General features: G+C 30.2%; 1 protein-coding gene across 1 annotated transcript; it reads left to right on the top strand.

The window, feature by feature from the left end:
* The first annotated feature begins 3,168 nt into the window (after positions 1 to 3,168).
* Positions 3,169 to 3,864, top strand: LOC111211106. The gene has a single exon (XM_022711991.2). The coding sequence runs from the start codon at positions 3,169 to 3,171 to the stop codon at positions 3,862 to 3,864; it is 696 nt and encodes a 231-aa protein (XP_022567712.2).
* The last annotated feature ends 16,102 nt before the right edge of the window (positions 3,865 to 19,966 follow it).

Raw genomic sequence — 19,966 nt, 5'->3', positions numbered from 1 at the left:
AATAAACAGAAGAGAATGGAAAAGGAAGAGGATAGTGATGATACTTTCGGTGGATGGCACCCCATCAAAGATATTAAAGATCCTTCTCTTGAAGTCCTCGCCAAGTTTGCCATTTCTGAATACAACAAACAGAAAAACTCAAGACTCAATGACAGTTGTTTCTGGTGATGAACTAGAGGTAGCAGGCATGAAGTACCGGTTAGTGTTGAATGTCAATGATGGATGCAACGAAGGTACTAATATCTACGAGGCAGAAGTATACGTACGGGTTTGGGATGATTATAGTGAACTCATTTACATGAAACCTATTAATTAACCCACACACTCTCTTAAAATATTAATATTTCTATGTATACGTTTAAAAATAAATAAAAACAAAATGAATAAATGATAGAGTTTTATATATTTTTTAGATTTTGATTGGTCTCTTTTTGAAGTTTTAAAGTTTCACTTGAAATGTTTTTGTAACATGATCTTTAGAGACTGGGCCATGTAAAGAATGGATGTGCATAGTGCTTCATTCAAATTTATTTTTCTTATATAGTAAAAAAAATCATTTAAATGATAATTAATCATAAAATTTAATGTTTTATAGATTTTAAGTTTGTTTTAGCAAATTTATAATTATACTCTTTCTTTATTATTTTTTTTATAAATTATTTTTATTGTTTACAAAATACTAATTAATTTTGTGAAAGGATTAAAAAGTGATATTTCTCTAATCAATACATTTAATTATGTAGTGATTTTATATTTGGTAAGGTTATTTTATTTACAATTTTAAATTTTTTAATAACCTATTATATTACAGATTTAATAAACATTTACGTTTTTCACCATTCATATTTTAATGTTTTATGTAAGTTTAAATTATATGAAAAAACTAATAATCATGGTTTAATATGAGCTTATAAATGTTCATAAAAAAACACTTTAATTTAGGCTTTTTTTTTGAAATACTATTGTTAATTTATGGAATGGAATGATGTGGAACGACTTATTCAATCAATTCCAAAAAATACTTTACCATTTGACATGAAATGAATGGAATACTCGTTCCATTAATTCCACAAACAATTAGACAAAATACAAACAGAATCATTCTATAACAAATTTGCTTATGAATGAATAGAATGAATTTCATTCTATTTTTTTTGTTGTATTTCATTTCTATCATTCCATTTATTTTAATTCTATTAGTTCCTTATTATTTTACCAGTTACAGCTATAGATAGGAAAATTAAGTAGTTTTTTTTTCCAAAAGAAAACAATACTCTTTTGTTTTATTTTAGTTGTCGTTTTAAGTTTATGCACACAGATTAAGAAAAAAAATATTTTTTTATATTTTATAAATAAAAACATCATTATCTATTCACCTAACCACATTTCAACCAATAAAACAATACAATACCATATAAAGTGAATAAATTTTGCATTAAAATTATAAAACGACACTTATTTGAAATGAAAAAGTTGATCTACAATGACAACTAAATTGTAACTGAGGGAATATATTGTTAGGACTTGTTAAGAAGTTGCCAAGATAGTGGTGAGATCAAGTCATATTAACTTTCCAAGATATATAGTGATAATCTTTAAACGATCACAATTTGCTATTTCATAATAACTATGTAGTGTTATAAACCATTTAGTGATCGACCCATTAGCCCGTGTAGCAAGACGGGCCAAGCCCATCCGCAGGATCATACTAGCGCCTATCTACTCTTGTGTTTATCTACATTATAGTTGGTGTTTATCTTACGTATTGCTAGTCATTATCTAGTTAAGGATAAGTACGATCTCATGTCGATCCAGTACTTAGACCGTCATTAATTACCATATGTATATAAAGACCAGTTGGTCGACCTAATAATACACACAAGTTCCCCTCTTCATTCACAACACGTTATCAGCACGACCTTATCTCCAAACCCTTCCAAAAATCCACCACCCATAAATCAGAAACCAAACGATCTCTTGCTATTTTCCGGCGACTCCTAAAGCTCTTCCAGTCGCCTCCTTTTCTCTCTGTCAGCAACCAGCAGCAGCTCTCTCTCCTCACAGACCGTTCAACTCATCACAAAAGGTTCAGGTATCTTCAGAAAACTCAAAACAAAACCAAAAAGGATTTAAACCGTCAGCCACATACATACAGCTACATCTAGCCGTATGTTTTTGCAGAATAAAATCTAAAACCCTAATCTATTTTCAAAGCTTAAATCTCGTCTTGTTTCACCCTGTTTAAGCTTGTTTTATTTTTTTTAATCTTCTTGATGTGAGTTAATTGCTAGAACCTTTTAGGTTGACAATTACACCAATTTTTTTACATATCCGACTGCTGCATCAACTTAATCTGATTGTTTGCTAGCATTAGAAACTTGTTCTTGAATGTTTAAAGTCTTTCTCTGATATGTTCAAATCGACTAGAACCTGTCTCAAATTTGAAAGATTTTTTTAATATTTTTAAGATAAATCCGATTTTTCTTATAGATAAATCTGAAATTTTAAAGATAAATCCGATTTTTTTTGATAAATCTGACTGAAAACAATATATTATATATTTTAATTCGATTTTCCTATTTTTTAAAAAAACCTTATATCTTTATCTTTAAAAAAATAGGATTTTCAGCATTTATCAGAAAAATATCGATTTATTTTTTTTCCTAATCCTACTAGGAATAGGAATTGCTAGTATTTATCTGAAAATAAATAAATTTCGGATTATTACTGATATACTAGCATTATCAAATCATTATATTTAATCTGATAAATATCGAAAACAAATAAAAGTAAGAAATGATTGCATTTTTTTTGAAAATGTATACTAATCTGATTTCATGCATGGATTTAACTTTATCTCGATTTTGTATAGGTTTAACTTTACCTTCCTGCATATCACATGAAATCATCTGATTAGGATAGATCATTCATACTGATTAGTTTACTTTCATGTCGAAAATTGATAAAACTGATCAGATTTCATGCAATGGATTTAACTTTATCCTAGATGTATAGGTTTAACTTTACCTTCCTGCATATACATGAAATCGTTTGGATCATTGAAAAAAATATTGTTATTTACTTGCATTGCTTGTATCCGACTGAAAGAGTATGTGAATGATCCGATTATTTTCTTACTAATGGGGATAAACTACAAATATTTTTCAGATGTCAAAGATTGCGAATCTTGATTTCAGTGCTTTGAAAAGCAATGGTGACAACTACCTGGAATGGGCGCTTGATGCAAAGATCATGCTGCGATCAAAAGATCTTGGTGACACAATCACCAAAGACAACAATTCCAGTGACAAAGACAAGTATAGAGCTATCTACATGATACGCCACCATCTCCAAGAGAACTTGAAAACTCAGTACATGACCATGGAAAATCCATATGACCTTTGGATCGCTTTACAGCGAAGATATGACCACCAGAAAACGGTGTTGCTTCCAAAGGCTCAATATGATTGGAAACACATAAGGTTCTTGGACTACAAATCAGTAGACGAGTACAACTCAGTCCTGTTCAGAATTGTGTCCTTGTTAAGGTTATGTGGTGAAAAAGTAACCGAGGAAGAGATGCTTAATAAAACTCTCTCCACGTTTCCTCAAACCAACATGGTATTGCAACAGCAGTACAGAGAGAGGAATTTCGCCACATATACTGAGTTGATAGAATGTCTCTTGTTGGCTGAAGCTAACAACGAACTGTTATTGAAAAACAGTGAGATGAGACCTCCTGGTACAGCTCCATTACCCGACATCTCTAAGCTGGCTATAGAGCCAAAGAAAGAGAGTAACCTTGTCCGACCATCCCGGTCCAAACCGTGGAAGAAGTCAAGGACGAGGTCGTGGTTCTTTTAAAGCACACGGGCGAGGACGTGGTCGCGGTACCACACCCGGCTTTAGCCGTGGTCGTGGCCGAGGCCGTAGTGTGTCTTTTAAACCACAGATCAAAGCTGATCGATGCCACAGATGTGGTATGGGTAATCATTGGGCAAAGAATTGCCGAACTCCTAAGCATTTGTGTGAGCTTTACATGGAGAGCTTAAAAGAAACCCGGAAGCTAACATGGTTCGAGACCCGGGATATGATGGTGATGATGATGATGACTTGGAAGACGTCCAGGATCACCAGCACGAGTCAGACAAAGTTGATCACATGGAGTTTGAAACTTCAGACATACTGAAATAAGGAATTAAAATTTAATATCGTTTTTTTTATTGTTTTCCCCTGGATTTGGTGTTCTTTAAGATTGTTTATCAGTGTTTGGCTTTGGATTTAACTTTATCCTTATGAATGAATAAAAAAAATTTCATTTCTCATATGCCTAAGAATTAGATCATTAAAGATACCATCTCTGAAAATTTTATTATTGTTCATTAACTTTATGATTATTGTTTTTGAAGAATGAAAAGTGGAATGGATACAATCGTGGTGGACAGTGGCACCAGCCACACCATTTTGAGAGACAAACGATTTTTCATACATCTCACACATAAGGTAGCTAACATCACCACTATAGCTGGCACGGCTAGCTTAATTGAAGGCTATGGCCACGCCAATATCTTATTGCCAAAAGGTACACATCTTGAGATTGAAGATGCTTTGTACTCACCTAGCTCAAACAGAAGTCTATTGAGCTTTAAAGACATAAGACTGAATGGTTTCCACATCGAAACAATGGGTGAAGGAAGTAAAGAATTCCTACAGATTTATAAAATCACCCAAGGCAATAAGAAAGTCTTTGAGACTATACCTGCGTGTGGGACTGGTCTTTATTATGCCCAGACCAGTCTTGTTGAGGCTAATGCCGTCTTGAATAAAGAATTCAAAGAAGAGTTCACTCTTTGGCACAATCGGCTGGGACACCCCGGTTCGAACATGATGCGAAAACTCATATCAAATTCAAATGGTCACAGTTTGAAAACAAAAAGAGTTATCCCTAAGAATATCACATGTGAAGCATGCTCACAAGGGAAACTAATTACTAAGCCATCACGTACCAAAGTGAATAAGGAAGTGACAAATTTCCTAGAAAGAATACAAGTTGATATTTGTGGACCAATACACCCACCCTGTGGGACATTTAGATATTTTATGGTCCTGATTGATGCATCCACAAGATGGTCACATGTTTGTCTCCTATCAACTCGTAATCTAGCACTTGCAAGATTGCTGGCTCAGATAATAAGACTGAGAGCACATTTTCCAGATTTTCCATTAAAGACTATACGTCTAGACAATGCAAGTGAATTCACTTCCCAAGCTTTTAATGACTATTGTATGTCCATGGGGGTAAGTGTGGAGCATTCTGTAGCACATGTCCATACTCAGAATGGCCTGGCTGAATCCTTTATAAAACGGATCCAGCTGATTGCCCGGCCACTCTTAATGAATACCAAACTCCCAGTATCAGCTTGGGGACATGCAGTACTACATGCAGCTGAGCTAATTCGCATCAGGCCATCTAGTGAGCACAAATACTCGCCATCCCAACTACTAACGGGTCATGAGCCAGATATATCCCATCTAAGAGTTTTTGGATGTGTCGTCCAAGTGCCTATAGCACCACCACAGAGAACAAAGATGGGACCTCAGAGGAGGATGCGAGTATATGTTGGATACGATTCCCCTTCTATTATTAAGTACCTAGAGCCAACAACAGGTGATTTGTTTAAGGTCAGGTTCGCGGATTGTCATTTTGATGAATCCCAGTATCCAGCATTAGGGGGAGATTATGGTAAGCTGGTACAGGATATAAAATGGAATCAACATCCTTAACATGGCAGGATCCTCGGACTAGAGATTGTGATCTAGAAGTCCGGAAGATTATACATCTTCAAGAGCTCGCTAACAGATTGCCAGATTCATTTGCTGACCCAAATAGAGTAACCAAGTCATACATACCAGCTGCAAATGCACCAATAAGACTTGATGTCCGTGATGGACATAATCAGGCTGCTACTACGTCTAAACCACAATTGAAACGTGGTAGACCAGTAGGTTCCAAAGACAAAGAAGTTCGGAAAAGAAACAGTGCAAAGAAATCCGACAAAGTGGAAACTCTAGACATGGAAAAGGAAACTCATGTACCACCAAAAGATACTTGGGACGCTAAGAATCAAGGTAATGAAGTTCCTGACAATAATGAGATCTCAATAAATTATGTCATGTCTGGAAGGAAATGGAACAGAAAACATGTCGACATGAGTGATATATTTGCTTATAATGTAGCAGTCAAATTGATGGATAATAAGGATCTAGAACCCACATCTATACTAGAATGTATGCAACGACCAGATTGGTTGAAATGAAAAGAAGCCATTAATGTGGAGTTAGAATCACTGAAAAAGAGAGGAGTGTTTGGACAGATCATCCGGACACCTCACAACATAAAACCAGTGGGATACAAATGGGTTTTTGTGAGAAAAAGAAATGAGAAAGAAGAAGTTGTGAGATATAAAGCACGACTTGTTGCACAAGGATTCTCACAAAGACCAGGAATAGATTATGAGGAAACTTATTCCCCTGTGGTGGATGCTACGACCTTAAGATTTCTAATAAGTCTGGCTGTAAGAGAAGGTCTTCATATGCGGTTAATGGGTGTTGTAACTGCCTACTTATATGGTCCACTGGATAATGAGATATACATGAAAATTCCATATGGTATTGAATTGAAAAACTAAGAGAGTTCTCGAGAACAACATTGTATCAGATTGAACAAGTCTCTTTATGGATTAAAGCAATCAGGTCGAATGTGGTACAATAGACTGTCCGAATATCTCCTGAAAGAAGGATACAAAAACGACCAGATCTGCCCATGCATATTCATAAAGAAGTTCAATAAGGGTTTTGTAATCATTGCAGTATATGTAGATGATTTAAATATCCTAGGAACCTCTGGAGAAATTTCCCAAACTGTTGAATATCTCAAGAAAGAATTCGAGATGAAAGATCTTGGAAAAACAAAGTTTTGTTTTGGATTGCAACTTGAGTATATGAAAGATGGAATTCTTGTGCATCAAAAGGCATATACAGAAAAAGTACTCAAAAGATTTAATATGGACCAGTCTCACCCATTGACTAGCCCCATGGTCGTGAGAAGTCTTGGTCCGGACACTGACCCATTTGGTCCGAAGAAGAAAAATGAGGAAGTCCTTGGTCCCGGAGTGCCTTATCTCAGTGCCATAGGAGCTCTGATGTATTTAGCTGGCCACACACGACCAGACATCAGCTTTGCTGTGAACTTACTTTCTAGGTTCAGCTCCTGTCCGACCCAAAGGCACTGGAACATGATTAAACATATACTTCGCTACCTACAAGGAACGAAAGACTTGGGTCTTATGTTTACTAACAAATCTAAGGAAGATTTAGTTGGTTTTGCTGATGCAGGTTATCTCTCTGATCCACATTATGCTAGATCTCAGACTGGTTATGTTTTTACACACGGTGGGACAGCTATATCCTGGCGGTCCATGAAGCAGACCATGGCAGCCACATCCTCTAACCACGCAGAAATATTAGCCATGCATGAAGCCAGCCGTGAGAATGTATGGATGAGATCCATGACACAGCATATTCGTACCACTTGTGGTATGATCAAAGGAAAGGATCCACCGACCATCCTATACGAGGATAACACAACATGCATCGCACAGCTTCAGGATGGATACATTAAAGGAGATAGGACGAAACATATTCTTCCTAAGTTCTTCTTTACACACGAGCTTCAGAAGGCAGGAGAGGTCCAAGTATTGCAAGTCCGTTCGAGTGAGAATTCAGCCGACCTCTTCACCAAGTCACTACCAACCTCAACGTTCAAGAAGCTCATATGGAAGATAGGCATGCGTCGACTGAAGGATCTTCGGTGATGCATTCATCAGGGGGAGTTCATGTGTTGTACTCTTTTTCCTGTCTTGTTTTCCCTTTTACCACATTGGGTTTTGGGTTTGTCAAGAGAGGTTTTAATGAGGCAACATCCAAAGCATGAATGAACCTTGAACGGATGTGTCGATCAAGGGGGAGTGTTATAAACCATTTAGTGATCGACCCATTTATCAGCCCGTGTAGCAAGACGGGCCAAGCCCATCCGCAGGATCATACTAGCGCCTATCTACTCTTGTGTTTATCTACATTATAGTTGGTGTTTATCTTACATATTGCTAGTCATTATCTAGTTAAGGATAAGTACGATCTCATGTCGATCCAGTACTTAGACCGTCATTACCATATGTATATAAAGACCAGTTGGTCGACCTAATAATACACACAAGTTCCCCTCTTCATTCACAACATGTAGAGACTTGATATATACATTGCTGACCAAGTTATTATTAATGTTATTATTAATTTTTTTCTCAAAAAATAAGAAGTTATTATCAATGTCAGTAGAAGTTATGGAAATTTCGTATCAAGTAGTTAATATTATATAGTGTTTCACAAGTTATTGTAAAATCATCTTCATGTAAAGTTAAGGAAGTTATTCAAAAATCTAAACTGAATCGTTTATTTAATAATATAAAGGGAAATTTTATGTTTAACACTTTCATGGTACCACTTTTCATTTTTACTACCACCAAAGGGATATTTTCAAAAATACATTGTTCATTAAGTGGCAAAAGACTCTTATACCCTTGTTATCTATATATATAATAAATTATTATTTAAATAAATAAAAATAAAAATAAAAATAAAAAATATTTTTTTTTTATATTTTCGAATTACACTTTTTCAAATTCGAACTTTTTTTTGAATTTTTTTTCCGAAATCTTTTTTTTATTTTTTTAAAAAATTTCTTTTTGAAAATCAAAAATTATGTTTGAAACTATTTTTAAATTTCTTTATATATTTTTAAGTATTTATTTATGTATTTATTAGTTACATAAATTTCACATTCCAAAAACTCTACCTCATCCCTCAACTCTAAACCCTAAGTATAGATTAGTTAACCCTAGGGGTATAAGTGTCTTTTAACCTTCATTAAAAGTGAGGGTAAAAGTGATTAGTGATACATAAAAAGTGATACTATAAATGTGGTATTTGTGGCAATTTCCCTAATATAATTGTTAATTATTTTAGGAGTAGAAATAATGTTAAGTTTATTAATATTTTCCATTGATGAACATGTTATTATTATTTTGTTAAGAGTTTGTTTAGGAACAAACAAATCTAATTTGTTTGTAAATATCTATCTAATATTTTTGTAATCAATCATATACGAACTCGTTTGTTTTGAATATATTTCGATATTTTATAACTGATAATAGAACAAATAAAACATATGTATTTTAGTTTATCAATACACATTGGTTTAGAGTTTGTTTTAATTAAAAAGAAACATTATTTAGGTTTGTGTTTTGGGTTTTAAATTCCTCTGTTAGGGTTTAGATACAATAATGTTTTGTGCGTTCAGAATAATTTTATGTGTATAGTAAAACTATATGGCACCATGTAAATGTGGACAAATATTAAGAGTTTGTTTTTGAACAGATAATAAATGTGTATAAGAGTTGGTTCACGTTTTTTGTATAAACATATAGATACTAAAGATATTAAGTGTTGTTGTATTCACATTATTATATGTTTACAAACATGAATCAAAAAAAAAAAGATAAAACTTTTCCTCGAGAGAGAATGTGAAAAGCTCTGGTAGCCACGCGTCGTGTTTATCTGGATTAGTAGTGGATTCGAACTTAGATCTTTTAAAGATCCACAGAACGTCTTGTGCCATCCAACCACAGACGCAAGGTTCATACTTGAATCACAATCAGTAAAGAAGCAGAAATTTAAAAATAAAAATAAAATGAGAGGATAATGGAGGTAATCGTGGTTTTACTATGTGATCGAAAAGCGAAAATACCATTGCCTAATGGCACAATTCCTTTGAGAAATTAGTGGCACAGGAAATAATAATTAGAGATTTTCAGTGGTAAATGTTAGATAAGATTTTGCTTATTAATATAGATTACTTTAAATGATAAAATAACAATTAATGCTAAAATAGGATTAGTCAGATTTTTAGTGGCATAATTTATAATTATTAACGTGAATGAAGGGTTATTTCTAAATTTTATTTTAGTTTTAATAGTATAGATAGTATTTTTTTTTTGTCAATTCGTTTTATAAGGCTCAAAGCCTAACATGTTACAAAAAGGAATCAAATAAGTCCATTAAGAATTTAATCCCAAGTGAAGCCCAACTTTCCAAGATAAGATTAAGAACAAACATAATTACACGGTACACCATGGATCTACACGTGTCTTCAGTTAAGCTTAACTAGAGGATGATGTGTTGCGCAGACGAACATCGTTGCTTCTTCACCGGAAAACTGCCGTAAATGTGAATTTCCGGTAGATCAAACTCTTGGGTATAGCACAGCAACGGAGACTTGGTTCCTTTTGTAACTTTCCATCTCTCAGGTCGCTGATGCTTTCTCCGAGGTTCACTCTCTTCGCCGGATGTGGAGAATACAAAGAAGCTCTATAAGATTCAGACACAGCTCTTGTCAAAACACTTGTAGAACAAGCTTTGACTTATCTGATGATGTACTAAACCGTAAGAGCAAACATGCAAAGCTCTAATCTTCACCCTTTACGAAGACTTTGCCAATTCATTTATAATAAGACAAAAATTTATATCTTGGGGAACGAAGATAGAGGATAACCGACACAAGGAAGAAACTCTTAGAAAGCAATCAGTAAAATTGATTAAAACAGAGAGATGAACTTTTTTAAACAGAACACACAACAAAAGCTCGCCAAGCGAAGTGAAAAGTCTGATCTAACAAAGATCAGAAGAAAAGTCGCCTTGCGAAGACTGAAATCCGCAACCGGAATCAAAAGTCGATCTTTGGATCAAAAGGATTATTTTACATCAAAAAGAAATAACATAACTCTCTTTCCCCCTCTGAAAGATTTGAGTGTGATAAGAGGGGAAGAAGAGAGAATTCTCTCTCTCTAAAGGAAGAGAGAGAACGATACCCAATAGTATAGATAGTATAGATGTCATCTTAATATTAGTTTTAATATACTGCATATTTTGTACTAAATTAGAGTTTCTAGATCCGTCTTTCACCAACTGTAACATTTATCTCTCTAAAATAGATGAATCAATGGTTAAAACTTTAATAGATTGGGCCAGAAAATATTTTGATTTCCAAGAAAAAGAATTCCAACCATATACCCGAAAGAACATTGAACATCAATGTTGAGAAGACACCGAAAAAATATGTTTTTTATTATTTATTATATATGTTAAATTTGAAATAAAAACATTGAACCACTAGTATATTTACAACATATAACTGAGTATCAAAATATTTTTGAGAGTTGCTTCACAAGAACACATCTTCCTTTTTTTCCTTTTCATTTTTAATAGATCTAGTTACACTCCTAAAAATATTAAAATTTAAAACCTTCTCACGAAAGTCAATTCAAATTTGTATTACTTTAAATGAAAAATTATTTGTGGAAGCCCCCTTAGTCCAGTGGTTTGACTAAGGGTTCATTAATGCTTCTACACCAAGAAGTCTGGGGTTCAAACCTCAGAAAACACAAATTATGCACATCATGGAGAAAAAAAGGTTACAAGAGGTCTTGAGCATGGTTCAAGGGCCTATCATCGAACATGGATCTCATAGGGCAGCTCGTAGCGATGCAGTCAGACGTGCATTCTCATATGATGGTAGAATTATCGGCTGTAGAATCGTCTATGTAATATTTCTCATCGTTGTAATAGCATAATTAATCAGACGTTAAAAAAATAAAAAATTAAAACCAAACAGTTAGAATATTATAAGTTTATTTAGAGAATTTAAGTGATTTTATGTTGTAACGTTTTACTGAAAATATCTTGTTACAATATTATATATAGTTATAAGTTACTATATAAATTATCTTTTACATATAATGTACCATAGTGGCTTTATTTAATCATTTTATATGTGATCTACACAGCAAATATAAATTGCTAAAAACTGAAATCTCTTTCCCATTAAAATATAATTCAGACTTATCATTTTCTAGATCTTATCGCTTTTATAAAATGTACCTAAAATTGGAAAATAATAATCAATGTTTAATATGATTTCAATATCGTTCGCTCTATAAGCTTAAGTAGATGATTGTAAGTTACTTATTCTTGTATTTAGAATTGTACGTAATTGTTTCAAATTTTTCTAAGTTATGTATAATATATTTTGTAGAATTCTACATAATATTTTTCAATTAATATTCCATAAATAAATAATAGAATAGCTTTTTGATGTCAAAAAACTATTTTGCATAATATTATTTCAATTGTTTTTTGAAATTATAATCAAAAAATGAAATGTTACATGATATATTTACTCTCAAGAAATTATACTATATATTTGATATTACTGTACATATTGGTATTTTATATCTATGTGAAGATATAAATACATGAAATTACTATATATATTATCTATTTGTTTCCAAGACACACACAGGGCCGGTTGATATGGGAGACAAGCAGTGCGACCGTCCCAGGCCCAAATCCGTGCCCTCCCCCCTCCCCCCCCCCCCGTAACTTGATAGTTAAGGGTCTAATATTTTTTTATATATACCTATTTTTATATAGAAATTTTTAAATATTTATTAAATTGGTTTAAATGGGGTCCTAAAATATTTTACATGTATATAATTTTTAAATATTTATTAAATTGGTTTAAATGGGGTCCTAAAATATTTTCAAGTAAATTTTATATATATATATATATAATCGTCAACAACAGGTAAAGAAGAGTTTTTCAATTATAAAATATTATACAAATTTGTATATTTTGGGCTGTGAGATTTTTGCTGTTGTTGTTGATATCGTTCAAATTACTCTATTTAGCAACTTTATTCTCTCAAATAAGAGGTTCAGTTGTAGTATTTAGAGATCAAATCCACATGGAGCGTGGACACACAATAAACTCAAAGCAGACACGATTAAACTAGGTAAATAGATTGATTGGTTGGTTTATAAAACCAATCTCTCCTATCAAAACAGTCGCGATTAAGCAGCAAACAAATTGATTGATTGGTTGGTTTGTATACAATATAAGAAAATAGCAAGATTTAGGGTTTCAAGAAATCATGATTATAGAGATATAGAATTATTAGGGTATGTGAAAGACAATCATAGAGCTCGATGTCTAATGTAAAGATCTCTAGCGTTCGCTGACAAGTCTAATCGTAACTAAGTCCAGGGTTTCAGCTGTCTCTTGTTAACATGGATCAAGTGTTGATCGATGCTATAGAGTGATCATCAATCGATACTGTCTTAGGCAAGCGTTATCGAACTGATCGATTTGGTTCACTAGTCTTACTAAATCAGTTGTCACATGTTTCTAGCAATCCAAACTCAAGAGAATATATTATGGTCAAGAACCTAATGTCGTAGTTGTCTACAATTCTAAGTTCATGGTTCTAGTTAGCTATTATAGAACACAAGAATTAATATAAATTCCATTGAAGGATATTTTATGATCATCCTATCAGTTCTATAGTTTTCGGTAATCCATCAAAACCCTAATTAACTCTAAATCTAACAAGAAAAACTACTCAGACATAATAATGCAGAACATAGCAATAGTCTTTATAAAATGCATATAATAGAATAAGTAGGAAATTAATGGAGTTCCAATACAAGCTCTGAAAGAGTCTTGGATCTTCTCTCCAAAAATACTAAAAACCCTAAAATTGTATGCTGTGAAATAAGAGAAAGTAAAAAGCGTGTGTTACCTAATACAATGGCAGAGCACATAAATAATAGGTATAAGTCGGTCAGGAGTAGTCTTGTAATTATGTGGAACTTATGGGCTTAAGTCGACCATGAACAAGTCTGGCATGTCTTTCTCGCATGACCGTCAATCGACAACAAGAGGCTGTCATCGATCGACACTTCATCTGAATGTCGACTCTTGCTGATTCTTGAACAGCTACGAGTTTATTCTATCTTTAGCTCCAAAATGCTTCATAATCACCACATTGCTCCAAAACATATCTGAACCTATAAATCACCTAAAAAGACTCCAAAACATAATAAATAGACTCTAAAACAGTGATATACAGTGATATACTATGGCTAAAAACTGGTAAAATCCATGATATATCAGCTCCCACATATTTACCCTTCCTTTTGCTTGTCCTCAAGCAAAACACAGAGTACTCTCATGAAGTGGTTTTAAAAACAGGAGGGACTCACAGAAAATAAGATTACTACTCTCACATATGAATAAGTGGTAAGGAATCAATACTAACCTTAGAGATGTTTCATTGTACTACATTCTAGCTTAGTTACCATACCAAAGAGCACACAACTTCATTGATAGCGCCTGACGTACCCACCCTTCTTCGTTAAGAGGAAAAAGACTATTATACCATTATTCTATATATATAATAAATAATTATTTAAATAAATAAATAATTCAAACTTTTTTATGTATATCAGTTCCCACATACTTACCCTTCTTCATTAATATACATTTTTATTATATTTTCGAGTTATATTTTTTCAAATTAAAACTTTTTTACAATTTGTTTTTGAATTTTCTTTTTTCAAATTTTCTTTTTGAAATTCGAAATTCTTTTTGAAACTATTTAAAAAAAAAATAAGTATTTTTTTATATTTATAACAACTCTAAACTCTACATTCCAAAAACCATACCACATCCCTCAACTCTAAACCCTAAAAGGGGTTATTGAATATTGGAATCAAGTATTGAAATTTAAGTATGCAAGTACTTTGATTGAAAAGATATCCAGTCTCGTTTCCTTCAAAATATTGATAAAATATAGGATTTGTTTTAGTTAAATACATTGAATTCCATTAAAATTCACCATAACTGAATTCTAACCAAATCTAAAAAATATTGAATAATAGGGGTTTTCAATGAATTTTAAATTCTATCCACCAAATGCCCAATCCAATAACACTGGATTTAGGTCTAGATTTAAATTACACTCATTTCTATTAAATTACCATATTCAATAACACTCACTAAGTCTATATTAGTTAATCATATTATTTTCCCTCTTTAAACTGGAGATAAAAGTGGTTAAGGTAAATATGAAAAGTGGTATTATGAATTTTGTATTTTTGGCAATTTCTCAAAAAATTTACCAAAATATATATCAACAATAAATGTAAATATAAATGTCCATGTCACAATTAATTTCAAGACATGACATCATTATTGTTTTAAAATCATTGTGGTGATAACACATGACAAATCATTTCTCAAATAATGTATAGGAGATATAATTAAATACCTATTTAAAAAAAAATTAAAAATAGTTTCAAAAAGAATTTTTGAATTTTAAAAAAATTGCAAGAAATAAATTCAGAAAAAATTCAAAAAAATTATAAAAAGTTCAAATTTGAAAACTTATTATTCGAAAACAATAAAAAAAATTTTATTATTTGTTTAAATAATTATTTATATTTTTATATCTATAAAGTAATGGTTTAAGAGTCTTTTGTCTCTTAAATGAATAATGTATTTGTGAAAATGTCCATTTAATGAAGGTAAAGATGAATTGTGGTACTAAAAAGCAACGTTACATAGAAACGGAAGCGGAAACGCGGAAGCGGAATCGTATGGAAGCGTACTTTTAAAAAAAATAACTAGGAAGCGGATCCGTGTTGGAAGCGTATATATATAAAAACCCACATAAATCCATGATCCCCCTCCTGCTATCTTTTCAATCTTGTTCACATAGATCCATAAAGGGACTTTGTCATCCACAGCATCATTATCAGTTGGGTTCATACTTCTGAAAAAAAAATTGTGATAATGACGCATTGTTCGTTGAACTCTACGCAAGTAAACACAAAAAAGATTCTCTACACTTATTTAATACTAAAATAGAACTTTAACCTTAGTTTCACAATGCAAATTCAGTTGTGAAACTAAGGTTAAAGTTAATGGTTAAAGTACAACTGAATTTGCATTGTGAAACTAACAAAGAAATAAAAGTCTAAAGAAAAAAGATAGAAACTCAGAAGTGTAAAAGAGATGAGAACGATGACTTTGTCGTAGTCTTTTCAGTTTCCTTTTTTTACTAGGGTTTTCAGTTAAAGAAAGAAAACATAACATTTAGTTTTTCCTTTTTTATTTTTATTTATGATTCCAATATCAAACTTAAACGCTTCCAAATAGGATTCATCGTTTCCATCACGCTTTCATATCTGTTTTTTTTTTTGGAACCGCGATTCCGGCACGCTTCCGAGCGATTCCGCACGCTTCCGAGCGATTCCGCACGCTTCCGACTCCGTTTCCGCTTCGGAACCAGGAACCAGTACGTGAGACACGCTTCTATGCAACGTAGCTAAAAAGAAGGTAAAAATTGAAATTTCCCCAACTTTAATTCATTTTAAAGGAAAATCACATTTTAAACCTTTGAGTTGGCAAAAGTTTGCAATTTAAACCTTGAAACACTGAAATTAACTTACTTGTTCGCCACGTCAAACTTATGACCGGTACTATTCATCATCCGTCAAAATGATGATGTTGCGGTTACTTTTTAAAATATATATATATATATATTATTATTTAAATCAGCATAAATGATTAAAATTAATAAAATAATATGAAAATTTTAAAAAAAAATCAGAAAATATAATTCTCTTTTTGAAAGACCAACATTTTCAAATTATAATTTGAATTCTATTTTTTTTAAACATAGAAAACAAAAAATATTATAAAATTTAAAAATTCAAAATTTTATAATTTATCATATTCTTAAGATATTTTTAAGCTTTAAATTTTTAAATTTCCTAAAGTTTTTTTTTAAATGGTAGCATAATTTTGAAATGGAAGGATATACAAATTTTAAAAAATTTAAAATTTAAAGCTAAAAAGTTCAGCTTGTAAAAAATATACAAATTTTAAGAAATTAAAAAATTAAGCATATGAAAAATTATAATTTTTTTTTTAATATTTTTGGTTTAACTATATTTTATTAAAAACTTTAAAATAAAAAAAATTATAGTTTTGAAAATTTGATCTTTAAAAATTTATGGTATCTGAATTTTTAATTTCTATAATTTTTGTAATTATTTTTATTTATTTTGATCATTTATCTTGATTAATATAATATTAAAAAAATAGCCACCACGACATTATTATGACCGGATAATGAACAGTACCATCCATAATTTTGACGTGGCGAACAATTAGGCTAGTTTTAGTGATTAATATGTTACTGGAATTATTTTGATTGTTTAAAGTGTTAGCTGTCAAACTCTAAAATTTAAAATACAAACTTTTGCCATCTTGAGGATTTAAAATGTGATTTTTTCTTCATTTTAATGAGAAGTTTGGCCGTTACGCCATATATATGCAGATTTATGAGGAGATTTAATTGGCGAGTAGAAACGTTATAAATACCGGATTATCCTAGCAACGACGATGATGTAAGGTGATAAGAATCAAAAATTAACTTTTGGTGCTTAATTTTTTATTAAAATATACGGAAATTGTCCAAACTAATTATTAAAAAACATATTTTGTCCAAAATCTATCTTATTAAAGTAGAAGTACATTTAGGAATAAGTGTGTGAAAACATGGATAGCAGTAAAAAAAAAAAATAATATTGTTTAGAAACAGATATAACAGCATATTAAGAAAAAAAAAAATGAACTTATGTTATTAAGAAAAATTGAAAGTCCATTATATTATAAGAAACTATTTATCTGGGGTATCCTTAAAATATACGAAAATGACCCAACCTAATTAACTAAAAACATCTTTTGTCTAAAATAATCATAAAACAATATTTAAACTTTATATACATATTTCAAATCAAAATATTAATTTAAAATTGATTTATATCAAAATTGATTCAAAAATATAAATATATTCAAAATTTTATTTTTACAGAAATAATTTCCAATAACCATTATAAAAAAATGTTTTAAATATATATAAGAAAAATACAATACAAAGCCCAATTTCAAACACCAACTTAAATTATGGATTTTATATTTCACAATAAGTATTAAAAATATAATATATATGATTATTTATATGATTGTACGTATAAAATACTATTAATTATATGAGTACTTATATGATGGTACGTATAAAATACATTAATTATATGATGACACACATATGATATATAATAGTGATAAGAAAAATAAATAGCAACATATTTTTGAAAAAATAATATATAGAATATTATATTATACTTATATGAAAAACAAAGTAGCATTTAATAGAAAATATATAACATTGTCTACTTACAACAAATATATATCTCCTAGACTATATTTGCGAAGTGATTTATACACATGTCGTCAGTACAATCATTCTCGCTGGAAAAAAGATGACATAGCACTTAAAATAGATGACATGGTTTTATAAAATAGTGACATGACATCATATTAATTGTGAGACGTAAAATTTCCTTATAAAAATTTAAATCTTTTTGCAGAGATTTTAAATATGGTAATAAAAATAACTCATATATCATCATTAATGTCAATTTTTCATATAAATATTTATTTATGGTAAACTATTAAATATATTAATAATTCATATATCACAATTAAAATAATAATATATATGTATATATGTTTCTCACATTAGTAAAAATAAACTAAATAAAGTAACACTAATCCAAAAAAAAATTGATAGTTAAATATTTAAACATTATTTAAATTTATCTGTTCATCTTCATCGTTTAAATTAACAAAAAGATTTTTCAGTTTAACTAAAACAAACAAAGTCTCAAATTTATTAGAATTTATATTTATATGTAAATATATATATATATATATATATATATATATATGTATATATTTAAAATTAGATGGGAAGATATATCTCTATAATATTATTTGAGAAGTCAGTTTCTTATGTGTCGCGCTCACGTTAACTCTCACGATGGTTGATTACACTGATACCCTTAATGAATTAAAATATTACAAAAATAGTATTATTGAAATTTTATTTAGTTTCCATTTTAAAATTTTCCAAATAACATATATAATAAAAATGAAACGATTATAAAGTTAAAAACAAATTTAAAAACGAAAATAAATGTATATATAAATATTATTTCATTAAAAAGGAAAGTTCACAAAATTGAAATATTCCATTTAAACATATTTTTAAATAACATAAAATATACTTTTGAACTAATAAAATATTTCTTTATATCTTTATTTTCTTAGATGAAAATATATATTTGCATATAATGTGATTTCATAAAACAAGATTCACACACATAATCTTGATATTAGAAAAAACAATATTATATCTTTTAAAACATAATTTTAAACAGTACAAAAATATATATTTTCAAAGTAATATAAATAATTTTTATGTATCTATCTATTTTCTTAGATTATTACATAAAATAATTAAGTAACATAAACTGATATATGTTTAGTTGACTAAAAATAATTTATAATTAGTATTATTGAAATTTTTTATTTATATTTCATATATTTAGTTGACTATAATATCTTTCAATTACAGTAAAAAATATATAAATTGTATTTTACTTATATAATATGATTTTTAAAATACAATCACACAATTTATTTAATTGTTTATTTTCAAGAGATATTAAAAAATAAAAAGAATTAACAACAAATATCTTTTGATCAAATAATTACAAAATATTTTAAAATAACATAACACTATATACTTTAATGAGGTAGAAATACTATATTTTATCATTATTAAAATTATTTGTTTTCATAATATTAAATTTGTTTAAATTTTATGTTTTTATGTTTGTGGAACTTAATATGACTATAATTAAAATACCAAAGCAAATCTGAATCTCATTTTAATATTATTTAAAATAAATTTCAGTTTACCATTTAATAAATATAAGGCATAAAATTATTTAAAATTTATAAATATTTTAATTATTATAAATATTGATATGTGTTTATGAGCTTCCAAAAATGTATTAGTTACTTATATATGTAACTTAA

The sequence above is a fragment of the Brassica napus genome, chromosome C3 (assembly GCF_020379485.1).
Source record: "Brassica napus cultivar Da-Ae chromosome C3, Da-Ae, whole genome shotgun sequence".
NCBI classification, from domain to species: Eukaryota; Viridiplantae; Streptophyta; class Magnoliopsida; order Brassicales; family Brassicaceae; genus Brassica; species Brassica napus.
This window is presented reverse-complemented; position numbering and strand designations above follow the sequence as displayed.